Genomic DNA, 14,862 nt, shown 5'->3' on the forward strand with positions numbered 1-14,862 from the left:
GTTAGTTTGTTAAAACTTTCCAAATCCTCTGGTATACCACTAATCTTGGCCTCATTGCATGTTTTTTTTCTTTCCATTTGATGCTATCTTTAACTTCTCCGGTTAACCATGGTTAGGTTTTCTCGTTCCTAGAATCCTCCTTCCTCATTGGGATGTATATTTGCTGTGATCCATAAACTATTTTCGACAACATCAGCCATTTTCCCTCAACTGTCTTTGTTGTTGAACTCCTTTCCCAGTCCATTCCGGCAAGCTCTACCCTCATTACTTTATTCCTTACCCTTAGTTAAGCTTAGCACTCGGAGATGGTAAGAACTGCTGATGCTGGTGTCAGAGATAACAGTGTGGAGCTGGGGGAACACAGCAGGTCATGCAGCATCAGAGGAATAGGAAAGCTGATGTTTCAGGGCGGGACCATTCTTCAGAAATCTGAAGAAGAGTCCCGAACAGAAACGTCAACGTTCCTGCTCCCCTGATGCTGACTGGCCTGCTGTGTTCCTCCAGCTCCACACTGTTTCCAATCCAAACTATCTCCCTATCAGATTGAATGCTCAATTTTACCATGTTATGATCAGTTTCTTCCGGGATGTTTTACTCGAACAATTTTATTAAGCATGCCACATTACACATCTGCAACATATGATGACAATTTATTTATTGTCACTTGCACCTTACAGTGAATAATACAGTAAAATGTAGTGAAAAGCTTCAACTGTCACCACAATCCAGCACCATTTTTGAATAGTTTAAGAATGAAAACAGTAAAAAGATATAATGGTTAGAAAGTTTTATCTTGGTTTCACCGCCTCCGCCATGAGTCCTGAGCCAGTTCACCAGCGACACCTGCCGTCCCTCCTCCATTGCCATGTTGCCACCTGCATGGACCCAACAATGTAGGAGTTGCCACTCTTTAGGTGCCATGGAGCCCACTGCTTGATGTGTTCGTGCTGAACCCACACTCGCTTGGCAACCAGGATTCCCTGGCCCTGCTGTTGCCTTGATGCCAGGAGACCTCGCTCCAGGCAGACCATTCTGCTGTCATCTCACCAGTGCAGGAGACCCTGCTCTAGAACTACTGCAACTAGGACAGCACAGTTCCGTGGTTAGCACTGCTGCCTCACAGCGCCAGGGGCCGGGTTTGATTCCACCCTTGGGCAACTATCTGTGTGATGTCTGCGCATTCTCGCCCCATGTCTGTGTGGGATTCCTCTGAGTGCTGCGGTTTCTTCCAACAGCCAGAAAGTGTGCAGGTTAGGTGGATTGGCCATGCTAAATTGCCCATAGTGTTCAGGGATGTGCAACTTAATTGGATTATGCCAGGAGGAAATGCAGTGTTTTAATGATAGGGGCAGAGTGTAGATCTGGATGGGATGCTCTTCGGCAGGGTTGGTGTAAACTTTATGGGCCAAATGACTTGCTTCCATAATGTAAGGATTCTACAGAGTCCCTGGCTCCTCTGCCAGGCTAGGCCACTGTCACACCAAGGATCCCACTTTGGCCAGCCTCCTACAAACTGTCACCTTGCGGGTGCTGCCATCTCGAAGAGCCTGCTGCCATTGCCAGCCCCGAACACCAGGAGGATGTTCCACTCACTGGGAAGAGCTGTGTCCAGCACTGCTCTGTGCATGGCCCGCTCTCTCACTGCCACACCAACGCTGCCAGCTAACCTCCCAAAGAAAAACAGCAGAAGTAAAAAGAGAAAGAAACAGAATGCAGATGGGAGCAGACAAACCCCAGGGCAAGAGCCCACACACAGCCCTGCTACTCCACTGCATCCTGTGAAACTTTTTTGAATACACTATGACTTTTTTTTCTCATGGCATCCTGTGCCAATCTGATAATCTCAACCAAGATGAAGATCAAAGTCACATGATTAATGTCCCGTCTTTTCTAACATGCCCTTGTTATCTCCGGATTTATCCTGAGTCCTCCATAAAGTTACTGTCGGGGGGCCTATAGACACCTCCTAAAGTGTCATCGTCTTGCTATTTCTTACCTCCACCTGTACGGATGTTACATCCTCCAATCCAAAATCATTTCTTGCTATTGTAATTATTCCATCCTAAACCAATAATTCCATCCCACCATTCTTTCCTTTAAAAAGTCTCATACCCCTTAAAATTTTGCTTTCATCTCCTTACTCAGTTATCAGGTCCGACAGCACAGAGAGGCCCTTCGGCCCAAACTGGTCCATGCTGACCAAAATGTCCATCCACACAAACCCCATTTCCCTGCACTTGGCCCATATCCTTCTAAACCTTTCCGATCCATGTATTCGTCCAAATTCCTTTTAAATGTTATTAATGTATCAACTGAGCCACTTCCACTGGCAGCTCATTCCATATGTGTGCCACCCTCTGTGTAAAAAAAGTTATCGCCCAGGTCCCCATTGTATTCTTTTCCCTCTTACCTTAAACTGATGCTCTCTAATCCTTGATTCTCCAGCCCTGGGAAAAAGACCAGGCACATTCACCCTATCCATGCCTCTCGTGATCTTACACACTTCTATAAGATCCCACCCTCCCATTCAGTCCCCTACACTGTAAAGAAAAAAAGCTCCTGGCTTGTCCAACCTCTCCCTATAACTCAGTCCCTTGAGTCCTGGTAACATCCTTGGAAAAGTCTTCTGCACTCCTTCCTGTAGCAAGGTGACCAAAACTGAACACAATACACCATGTGCAGCCTCACCAATGTTCTGAACAACTACAACATAACTTCCCAACTTCTGTACTCAGTGCCCTGACTGATGAAGGCCAGTGTGCCAAATGCCTTGCTCGCTGCCCTGTCTACCTGTGACTCCACTTCCAGAGAACTCTGCACCTGAACTCCAAGGTTCCTCCGTTCCACTACACTCCTTAAGGCCCTACCATTCATCATGAAACTCCTACCCTGATTTTACTTTCCAAAATGCAATACCTCACACTTATCTATATGAAACTCCATTTGCCATTTCTCTGCTCACTTCCCCAGCTGTTCAAGATTCTGCTGCAATTTCTGATAAACTTCCTCACTGTCCATTATATTGCCTATTTCAGTGTCATCCACAAAATTACTAATTGTGCCCTGTACATTCTCACACACATTAGTGATATAGATAACAAACAGCAATGGGCCCAGCACCAACCCCAGAGGCACCCCACAAGTCACAGGCCTCCAGTCCGACCAGCATCCTTCCACTATTACCCTCTGCTTCCTACATCAAGCCAATTGTGTATCCAATTTGCCACCTCTCCCTGGATTCCATGTGATCCAACCTTCCAGAGCAGCCTACCATATGGAACCTTATCAGAGGCCTTATTGAAATCTATCTACCACTCTGCCCTCCTCAACCTTCCTGGTCACTTCATCAGAGAACCCTAAGAAATTTGTGAGGCATGATCTCCCACGCACGAAACCACACTGACTACGCCGAAACAAACCATGTCTTTCTAAATGCGTGTATATCTTATCCCTCAGAATCTTCTCAAGTAACTTATCTACCATAGACATTAAGCTTACTGGCCTATAATTTCCATGTTTCTGTTTGCAGCCCTTCTTGAACAAGGGCACAACATTCGCTACCCTCCAGTCTTCCGGAACCTGACCCGTGGCTAGCGATGAGGCAAATATTATCAGCCAGGGCCCCCACAATTTCTTCTCTAGCCTCTTGTAGGGTTCTTGCATATATCTGGTCAGGATCAGGAGATTTATCCACCTTCGTACAGATTAGATTCCCTACAATGTGGAAACAGGCCCTTCGGCCCAACAAGTCCACACCGCTCCTTGAAGCATCTCACCTAGACCCATCCCCCTATAACCCACACACCCGTGAACACTACGGGCAATTTAGCATGGCCAATCCACCTAGTCAGCACATCTTTGGACTGTGGGAGGAAACTGGAGCGAACCCACGCAGACACAGGGAGAATGTGCAAACTCCACACAGACAGTTACCCGAGGCTGGAATTGAACCCGGGTCCCTGGCGCTGTGAGGCTGCAGTGCTAACCACTGAGCCAACGTGCCGCCCATAAATTCTAATATTTCCAACACTACTGCTACTATGATATGGACTGTCCCCAAGATGTGGCAACTAATTTCCCCAAGTTCCCAAGTCCTCCAGTCTTTCTCGTGGTAAACACAGAGGGAAAATATTTTTGAGGACCTCGCCCATCTCCTGTGGTTCCACACATACATGTCCACTTTGGTCTTGAAGGGTCCTATTCTCTCTCTAGTTATTCTTTTTCCTTTAACATACTTAAAGAATCTCTTCGGTTTCACCTTAATCCTCTCAGCCAAAACCTGTAACCATGTTTCCTTATTGGCTATAAGATCACACCCATTCACCTTTGTTTGTGCCATTAATTCATCCATTTTGCACCGAATATTACATGTATCCAAGAGCCATTCATTTTGCCAAATTACATATTACCATACCATACTGAATATCAACTTGTGTTGATAGAAGCTTCCTGTTTAGCCACATGATAAAATGAAAACTGGAGCATTTACCGTTATTCCAGGCTACATCATTTGTGTACAAGGGTCCATTACTGCAGCAAACCCTCTTACAGAGAGGGGTGGCGGGGTGGGAGGGGGTTGGTGGCTCAGTTGGCTTAAAGTTTGGTGTGGTTAAGGTTGCTGCCAATGGTACAGGGGTTCGATTCCCCTGTTCCAGCTGTGAGAGTGTCCGACCAAGTGCCTTGCCCTAGTTGTAGTGAAGGCCGTGGTGCTGTCAACCAAACTCGACCTGAGCACTGAAGAAGCAGGTTGACTCTAGCTCTTCACTGGCTCCAATATATCTCCTATTTCTAGATTTTTCTATGGCCACCCTATCTCTGCAATCTCCATTCCTGCAACCCACTAAAGGCCTACATTGTCTCCACTTCTGGTCTCCTGCGCATCACTGATTGCTGCATTTTCGGTGGCCCAGCCTTCAGATGCCTGAGTCCCAAGATCTAGAATTCCCTCTCCAACACAGAATCCCTTTAGGGCACCTTGAAAGCTTTGATCAAGTCTTTCCTACTGCTTCTTGTAACTGATACCAAATTTGTCGTTAACGCCCCTGTGGAATGACTTGGGATGTTTCATTACTTTAAAGGTGCTATACAAATGCAAGCTTTGTTCAGTTGGATAGTTACTGTGCAGGACCGAGCACAATGGGAGTGCGCCTTGTCAGAAGTGGTCAGATACTTGCTGAAAGCTCAGTGTAACTTTGCAGGAGGACCGTTCTTCTGGATCACTTTCTAACTGGGTGTGGATATGGTTGATGGCAGGGAGGATTCAACCTGTTTAACTGATGCACCAGTACACGATGTAAATTGCAAATCTGTCTCTCTTTAATGTAAAGTCCATAAAGTTATATTTTCAATAAAACAGCAGTGACTTGTTGGAAGAAATTGGAAATACAAGTGTTATATAAATTACATAAATGATTAGCAAGTTCCATTTGAGTAATGCTGCCCGGCTAGGGATTCAGAGTTAATGTGTTCAGGAGCCAGAAGGTAGCAACAGCAAGGAGACACGTTAGTGAAGGTTGACAATTACACAGGTGACGGCATGGGGCACAAGGTCTTCACGTTTTCCACAGCAAGAATGGCACACAAACTGCAAGGGCCATGGAACAGGAGTCACACAGACAGCGCTATGGCTATCCCTCCACCGTCTGGAACGTGGGTCACATTCAACCCCAGAAGGGAGACAGGTTACAGCCTGGGCTGACTGGGAGACAGGAGGTTCATAATGTAGGTGAGAAAGCAGGAAGATAAGGCTGCAAGACACAGTCACCATAAACAGGTACAGTTGTGAGCACAGCCAGGTTAGGAAACTGCAACAAATTATAAAACAAACAACTGTACCTGACTTTTTAGAAGATTGTTGTTTAGCAAAGATGAAAACAGGAACCAGGTTCATGCTCCACGACACCCTGGATGACCACAGAGAGAGAGAGAAATGTTCTGGACCAGTTCTGCTCTTACTACTACCTAACAGGGCCAAGTACTGGACACAGATCAGCAGCAGGACCCAGGCTAATTTCCCCACCCTCCCTCAATTAGGATCACTAGCAGGGATCCTGGCAGATTTCCCATCTCTCTGTAACTTGGGGATCACTGGTTAGTGATTATGAGCAGGAATCCTGGCTAATTGGTCCTCTCCTCTTTGTCACATGGGATGAGAGAGAAGGCCTTGTATCTCCAGGGGTGAACAGAATTCTCAACAATATAAAGTAGGTAGAGAAAATGCCGCAATAGACACACACTGTAAACAAACGGAGACAGGAACAGGTTTCTGAAACTCCCAAGTCTCAAATCAGATCCTGGAACAATGGGAGTCCTTGTGGCAGGATAGTCCTGTGAAGGCTATGTGTGGTTACAGGAAGCTGTAAGGCTGACAGGGAGGGATTAACAGAGGAAAAGTTTTCCAAATCCCTGTCTACTTGTCCTGCATCTTCTCCATTATTGGGACAATCATGTCAAACTTTGGTCTTTTTGCTGGATCCTCATTCATGCAGATTTTCATCAGCTTGCAGATGTGAGGGGAGATTCCTGGGGGGATGGTGGGTCGCAGACCTTCCAGAGAAACCTGCAAAATCACAGTCAGCAGATAAAAATCTCCACATGCACAATGACAAAAAAAAAATCACACATCTACACTGAAAGAATGAGTCAGAGAGCGGTGGGCTCTTACGTGCCAACCCTCCGACAGCGCGGCGCTCCCTCTGCGCCCACCCTCCGACAGCGCGGCGCTCCCTCTGCGCCCACCCTTTGATAGCACAACAGTAGTATACATTAGATTCTTATTAGAATTAGACATGAGTCAGTATTACAGATCGCTGTAACCTTGGTAAAGCCACGTGGGATTTTCAATGCATTTCACTTTAATAAGGTCCCTCCAAAATATCCAAAGCCATGTTTAATTGGTGACATACTCAGGGAAGTAGGAGGGGGGTAAAATCTTTCTCTCTGCAGGTGGTGAGTTGATCATACCTTCATACCGATCTCCATATTGGAGAGATCTGCAAAGGGTACTTCCCGAGTCACCAGCTCCCACAGGAGAATCGCAAAGCTCCACATGTCTGCAGACCGTCGGTTAATCTCTTCTGGCTTTTTCTGAAGAGCTGTGTATAGAAACGATTAAAAAAAGATCAGGAATTACTGGGTCATAATTAATACCCAACAAGGAACAACAAACTAATACTCAACAATCCAACCTACCACAGTGTACTTTAGAATCACTGAGTTACAATGGTGTATTTTAACACTGACATTAGTGGGGAAGAGAGTATGGAGACAATTTGGCTTTGGAAGATGGAGTGCTGTGGCACTAATGATTCACTATACAATCTTCACACCTTATCTAGTCCTACCTATTCCTTAAACGGAAATCCAACTCTCGGTGCGATCTAGATACCAGAGAGCGGGTACAATTGGGATATTAGACATAGAATGAGTATAATTGGGATTCAAACACAGAATGGGTATAATTGGGATATCAGTCACATGGTGGGAGTAATCTGGATATCAGGGAGTGGTAGTATGCAGGATACCTGACTCTAGGAATGAGTATTTTTCTTCAGTACGTACTGACAAGCGACTGAGGTGTGCAGCTCTCTGCTGCCTATGATCGTGCCTGTTATTCAGATATCAGAGGAAAGGAAATAACTGGGATACTTCACCTTCTGGAGCGACCCAGGCAGGAGCGTACATTCTCCCAGGACACTGGAAGGAGAACTTGACATCAGCCATGCTGATTCGAGCCGTCATATCCTCGTCAATCTGTGTGGTACAGGACAGAATGAGATAAACAGGGCTGAGGTAAAACAGACATTGAGAGAAAATGTTCCTGTTCATTAGCAGCAGTCTGCAGGGATCATTGAGATGTTTCTTTTGGTTTGCCAGTACCTTTTGTTCCTTAATCAACTTTCTCCATGTCCTTTCACTTCTTCACAGATGGCACTGGGCAACTGGTACACTAACTACATAATCAGTTCTTTACTGGTTACAGACTAAAGCTTACAGTAACTAGGAGAAAATAATGGGCTTTTTTACAGTAACTAGGAGAAAATAATGGGCTTTTTTACAGTAACTAGGAGGAGAAAATAATGGGCTTTTTTACAGTAACTAGGAGAAAATAATGGGCTTTTTTACAGTAACTAGGAGGAGAAAATAATGGGCTTTTTTACAGTAACTAGGAGAAAATAATGGGCTTTTTTACAGTAACTAGGAGGAGAAAATAATGGGCTTTTTTCTGGCTTCAGGCATTTTTTTTACTGCAGATACACAGAGATACATAACCTGTCTTCCAGCAGTTCAAAGGTTTCTTCCAATTTCTACGGACCAGACAGCTGTCACTAGGATAATGACCTTTGGCATCCTTTGGTGACAATTGCACAAGCCAATCAGCAATTTGTTTCTGGCTAAATCTCACTCTAGCAACACACCTTAGAGCTGGGCTGTCTGCAAACAGATTCCCCTAGTTTGTGAACAAGGCACCATTGAAAATACCACACAGTGAGTTTCAGTAACTTGAAAAGTGCAGCAATTCCTTCTGTAGTCCTTGGTTTTAAAACAATTGTTTTTCAGTTCTTGGTCCATAATGAAAAATTCAGAAAACGAAATGATAATGATATAGTCTTTGCCGCGTCCATCTGGGATTGATGCAAAATCACTGCAACAGGAAGAAGCCATTGTCCCCCTTTAGACTATCTCATCATACAATGAGATCATTACAGGCTTGCAAACAAACTCCCTAGACTAGGATTATTCTCATTAGAAAGATGGAGATTGAGGGGGGACCTGATTGAGGTCTACAAAATCATGAGGGGTATAGACAGGGTGGATAGCAAAAAGCTTTTTCCCAGAGTGGGGGACTCAATTACTAGGGGTCATGAGTTCAAAGTGAGAGGAGAAAAGTTTAAGGGAGATATGCATGGAAAGTTCTTTATGCAGAGGGTGGTGGGTGCCTGGAATGCGTTGCCAGTGGAGGTGGTGGACGCAGACATGTTAGCGTCTTTTAAGATATATCTGGACAGGTACATGGATGGGCAGGGAGCAAATGGACACAGACCCTTAGAAAATAGATGACAGGTTTAGACAGAGGATCTTGATCGGCGCAGGCTTGGAGGGCTGAAGGGCCCGTTCCTGTGCTGTAGGTTTCTTTGTTTCTTACACCCATTTGTCCCTATACTGTATCTTTCAAATCTCTTGTGAACAAAGATTACTCAGTTATATTTAATATTAGTGATGTGGAGCAGAGTATAGTTACAGTTGAGGCCACTCAGCCCATCATGGCTGTGCCATCTCTCTGCAAAAGAAATTTGCCTTGTCCTATTCCTTAACCCTTAGCGATTGGGACTTGAAAATGTTTAGTGTAACACCCTTTTAAGGCGGTAGGGGAGCAGAAGACCAGAAGTTATAGGACAGTTAGCCCGATCTCGGTTGTTGGTAGGATTTTAAAATCCATTATTGAGGTTAAGATTGCGGAGTACCTGGAAGTACATGGTAACATTAGGCTGAGTCAGCACGGCTTGGTCAAGGGGAAGGTCATACCTGAAAAATATGGTTGAAGTCTTTAAGGAGCAAAAGACAAAGGAGGGCCAGTGAATGTGATCTATTTGGGTTTCTAGAAGACCTTTGAAAAGGTGCTGCAGAGGAAGCTACTAAGTAAGAACCCACTATGTTAGGGCAAGGTACTGGCATGGATAGAGGATTGGCTGATCGGCAGAAGGCAGAGAGTCAGGATAAAGGGATCTTTTTCAGGATGGTAGCTAGCGATGAATGGAGTTCTGTGAGGGGGGGTCAGTGTTGGGACCACAACTATTCACGTTTCACATTAACGATGTGGATGAAGGAACTGCTAACTTTCCAGATGACACACAGACAGTGGAGCAACAGGTAGTGTTGAGGAAGCGTGAGGCTGCAGAAGGACTTGATCAGTCTTGGAGAGTGGCAAAGAAGTGGCAGACAGAATAGTATTCCTAAGATGCTGCTTGGCCTGCTGTGTTCATCCAGCTCCACACTTTGTTATCTCAGATTCTCCAGCATCTGCAGTTCCCACCATCTCTATCGCAGACAGAATAGTATTGGACAGTGTGAGGTTGTGCACTTTGGCAGAAAGAACGGAGGCATGGACTATTTTCTAAATGGGCAAAGACTTTGGAAATCTGAAGCATAAAGGGACTTGGAAGTCCTAGTTCAGGATTCTCTTAACATTAACATGCAGGTTCAGTTGGAAGTTAGGAAGGAAATGTAATGTCAGCATTCATTTCAAAAGTGCTAGAATGCAAGAGCTGGGACATAATGCTGATGCAGTATAAGGCCCTGGTTAGACTGCAGTTGGAATACTGTGAGCAGTTTTGGACTTTGTATCGAAGAAATGATGAGTCATTGTTGGAGGTGATCCAGAGGAGGTTTACAAGAAAGAAGGGCTTGTAATGCGAAGAGCAGTTGAGGACTCTGGGTCTGCACTCGATGGAGTTTAGAAGGGGAATCTCACTGAATCTTACAGAACACTTAGGGGCCTGGTCAGAGTGGATATGGAAATGTTTCCACTAGTAGGAGAAACTAGAACCTGAGGACACAGCCTCAGACTGAAGGGACGACCCTTTATAACGGAGATGAGGAGGAATTTCTTCAGCTGTAGGATGGGTAATCTGGGGAACTAATTTCTGCAGAGGCCAGAAGCCAAGTCATTGAGTGTATTTAAGGCAGAAATGGAGAGATTCTTGATTGCTAATGAGATCAAATGTTATGGGGAGAAGGCAGGAGAATGAGGTTGAGAAACGTGTCAGCCACAAGTGAAAGTCAGAGCAGACTTAATTCTGCTCCTATGTATTATGGTCATATCAGTTGCATCATTCTCCAAACGTTAACAACATTCTTCTGAATCACACCGTTGTACCTGCCTCTGCTACAATCTCAGGAACTGCAATCTGGACCCGATCCACGCGTTGATGCACAAAGTACTCTTTCACTCGTCACTATTGATCCTTTTCAACTGTTTTCAATCTGTCTCCTGTGGTTCTCAATCCTTCAAACACTGCAAGTGGCTTTTCCTGATCTCGGCTCTCCAAGCACCTGATGATTTTGAGCATCTTGTTTTTTCTCTTCATTGGGGTGAGGAAATCACTGGTCAGGCCAGCAGTTATTCTTATTCTAATTGCCTTCGAGAAGCGTGCTGGAGAGCTCACTGCCTATCTGAACCACAGCTGTCTGTGTGGTCTCAAACAAACGGAGCTGAATGGCCTGCTTCTGGCTTATAAATTCTTTGTGAATTTTCTCTCAATCTTGCCCTCTCAGGAGATCAAACCAAGCTTCTCCGATCTATCAACTACTTCTGCTCCATCTGCCCTGTATACATTTCATCTCTCAATGTTGTCAGTCCCCATGTTCTGGGAATTTAAAGCACTCCTGCCTTCACTGCCTCTTCAGCCACACATTTACCTACACTATCCTTCTATTCTTTTACCCACTTGCCTGTGGCATGGAGAAAAATTCAGAGATTACCACCACTGAAGGGAGTGTTTTCTATTTATCTCCCTAAACTGAGTCAGTTTCTTATCTCTATCCATGTCTTCAGTAGCGATGTGCACAGATCTCCTTCCAATGGTCTCCCAAACCACAAACACCACCACCAGCACCAAAAAAACATTCTGCAGCCACTCAGTAACACCCCCATGTTGGTACCAGGGAGAAAAGACACCATCCTGGAGTCCAGTCTGTAGCTGAGGAAATGCCGGTCTGTTGGTGGCTGGTCCAAAGTTGCAGCAATTGATTTTTGAGAGAGCCGAGATGAGGGCACTCACCATGATGCTCTTGCTGTTGACATAATGCCTGGGTATGAGAGGCTCGAGAGTATGCAGAAAGGCCAACCCCCTGGCAATGTCCAGTGCAAACTTCACTGCCTGGGTCTGGTCCACCACAAAATCTGAAAAGGTGACAGCAGAAATTTTAAGAGATGGCTCGTAATCCCAGGTTTACCCAAGCAGCACTGCGTCTCCTGGCATGTGAGCGGGAAATGCCAGTTTTCCTTCCCAATGGTTGAAGGAGATCAGCTTTCCCATCATTATCCAATCCCCACACAAACACATCAACTTTCCCCACCAAGAGGTCATTGGATGGGCAGAGGGACCAGTGCCTCTGGCTGACACTTCCCCGGCCAATCTTCAGGCTGCAGTGAAGGGGATGGGAGGTGTAGCTGTGTTAATGACACCAACACCAATCACCTTCCATAAGTGACTCTTAACCTGTTAAACACAAGATAAATGAGAGCTTGTCCATTTACAGTTGCAGCTCGAGTGCTGACAGTAATAAGATTCACAAGGATGTTGCTGGGCTTGGAGCTAAAGGAAGAGGCTGAGACTTTTTCCCTGGTTTACAAAATCACGAGGGGCATGGATAAAGTGAATAGCCAAGATCTTTTCCCCTGGGTACAGAGTCCAAAACTAGAGGGCATAAGTTTAAGATCCGAGGGGCAAGATTTAAAAGGGCCCTAAGGGGCAACATTTTCATGCAGAGGGTGGTACGTGCACGGAATAAGCTGCCAGAGGAAGTGGTAGAGGCTGGTTCAATTACAACATTTAAAACGCATCTGGATGGGTTTATGGATGGAAAGGGTTTAATTTCTGAAGAAGGGTCCAGATCTGAAATATCAGCTTTCTTGCTCTTCTGATGCTAGCTGGCCTGCTGTGCTCATTCAGCGCTACACCTTGTTGTCTATGAACAGCCCGAGCATGTTTTTACAGCGCATCGGTCCACCCCTGAACTTACTTGTCCCCTCGTGCAAGACATTGTACAGAGACCCATAAGGCATCCAGTGTGTGATGATGATGGGATGTGGGGCCGGTGGTGACTGACAAGCTCCAAGAACGGGCAGCACATTAGGGTGGGAGAATATCCTGCCAAGAGAAACAGCAGAATATTATTAAAGCAAAGAACTGAGAAACCGAGAGGAGACTGATTCCATCGCTCACAGCATTGCTCCCTGCCCAGTCCTCCCTCATACTTGACCTTACCCTCACACCCAGCCTCGTCTTCATGTCGTGGCCTTGCCTCCCTCCCCCCCGGCCCCACACCCAACACCCCCCACACCACATTCACATCCCACTCACAGTCCCTCAGGCCTCGAGTACCTGAGCTTTGGATACTCCTCATTGAAGTCACGGCTTTTGCGAGTAGTCCAATCACGCACCTTCAGGACTTTGATGACAATGTCATTCCCCTGCCACCTACCCTTCCACAGCTAGAAACAAAACAGAGAAACTTTCTATGAACAACTGTAACAGTTTCAACGCAGAGTACAGCTTGCACAAACTTGGCTTTTAAAACCAAGTTAAGGTTGAGAGGTGATTTACTGGAGATATCTGAATGACCCAGGGTTTCGACAGGATCGAACAGTACAGAATATTCACAGAGCTGATATCAACTCCACTATCCAGAGGAACACAGTGTAATCTTACAGTGTAAAAATAAACCCACTTCTCATCGCTGACTCACCAGCAGAGGTCACTGACTCCAATATCTCATGAAGACTGTGGACAGTGATCACAAGTCCAGCACCATGAGGCTACCTGCTCCCTAAGTGGAAGATAAATGGTGTCACAAGGTGTAACTGAGGCCATGAGTCCCAGAGCATGGAGACTTCACACTCAGCTGCACAGTATGATCATCTCTCCACCTGGTATCTCAAGGGATCAGTGGATGTACCGTCATATTAGCCATCCTGTTACATGTAGCAAATAGCTTCGATGCAGAAACCATTTCGTTAGTATCGAGAGTCCAGCACAAAGTGGCTTCATTCTGAAGTTAGAGCCAGGCTGTTCAGATGATGGTGTCAGGGAGCAACTTTTCCACATAAAAACAAGTCAAATGTAGAACATTCTGTCCTAAAAAGGAGCTGTGGATGCTGGCTTGAATGAAGCTGGGATGACTGAGATCAATGGATTTTTTGGACAAGGACAGCTGGACTGGAACCAAGAGTGGATAAGTGGAGATGAGACCTGCATCTCTTCCTTACCTCATAGTCCTAGATTCCCTTGTAATCAACAAGTGTCGAACTCAGCCTTGAATAAATTTAACCACCCAGCTTCCTGGACAAGGGAATTCTACAGACCATCAACTCAGAGGAAATCATTCCCCCTTACTGCTGACTTAAACCGAGAGACCCTTTTTTAAAAACTACACCCCTAGTTCTCTAAACTCATGCGCAGGTGCAGCAAGCAATTGGAAGTCCAATGGTACACAAGCCTTTATCACAAGAGGATTGGAGTACAGAGCAAAGAAAAACCAAGATAGAATTAGCAGTCATATGGAAAAAGCTGGTTTGATTAAGAACAGTCAGCATGGATTTCTAAAGGGGAAATTATGTTTAACTGATGTGGAGTAATTTGAGGAGGGAACAGAAGGGCTTGATGATGGTAACGCTGAATATATGGTATATGTGGATTTCCACAAAGCGTTTGATACAGTGCCACACAGACTGTTGAGAAACATTATAGGTGATGGTATAGAAGGGAAAGTACCAATGTGGATCCAGTGATGAGAAACAGAGAAAAAAATGGTCATTGAATATTTTTCAGGTGAGAGAAAAATGTGTAGTGGAATTCCTCAGGAATCATCATCAGGACCCTTGGTTTTTCTGATTTACATTAATGATCTGGATCTTGTTGGGAAGAGTATACAATTTCGAAGTTTGTAGGAGACAATAAGCTTGGAAGAATTGTAAACTTTGAGGGGGACAGTGTGAAAATTGATGAGTGGGTGGAGAGATGGCAGATGAGGTTCAGTTCAGGGAAGGGTGAGGTGATGCACTTTGTTTGGAAGAACATTGAAAGACAATATAAAATAGGGATTACAATTCTAAAGGGCGTGCAGGAGCAGAGGGAGCTT

General features: G+C 45.3%; 1 protein-coding gene across 1 annotated transcript in view; it reads right to left on the bottom strand.

The window, feature by feature from the left end:
* Positions 1 to 5,294: 5,294 nt before the first annotated feature.
* The window catches only part of ilk (integrin-linked kinase), a 78,767-nt gene continuing 69,199 nt past the window's right edge, over positions 5,295 to 14,862 (bottom strand). The window contains exons 8-13 of the mRNA XM_048533284.1: positions 13,107 to 13,216; positions 12,745 to 12,872; positions 11,781 to 11,902; positions 7,653 to 7,752; positions 6,964 to 7,094; positions 5,295 to 6,559 (exon numbers count right to left, since the gene is read on the bottom strand). Of these exons, the coding sequence (XP_048389241.1) occupies positions 6,410 to 6,559; positions 6,964 to 7,094; positions 7,653 to 7,752; positions 11,781 to 11,902; positions 12,745 to 12,872; positions 13,107 to 13,216 (741 nt within the window). The 3' untranslated portion in view covers positions 5,295 to 6,409. The remainder of the gene's footprint in view (positions 6,560 to 6,963; positions 7,095 to 7,652; positions 7,753 to 11,780; positions 11,903 to 12,744; positions 12,873 to 13,106; positions 13,217 to 14,862) is intronic.

The sequence above is a fragment of the Stegostoma tigrinum genome, chromosome 6, assembly GCF_030684315.1.
Source record: "Stegostoma tigrinum isolate sSteTig4 chromosome 6, sSteTig4.hap1, whole genome shotgun sequence".
NCBI lineage: Eukaryota > Metazoa > Chordata > Chondrichthyes > Orectolobiformes > Stegostomatidae > Stegostoma > Stegostoma tigrinum.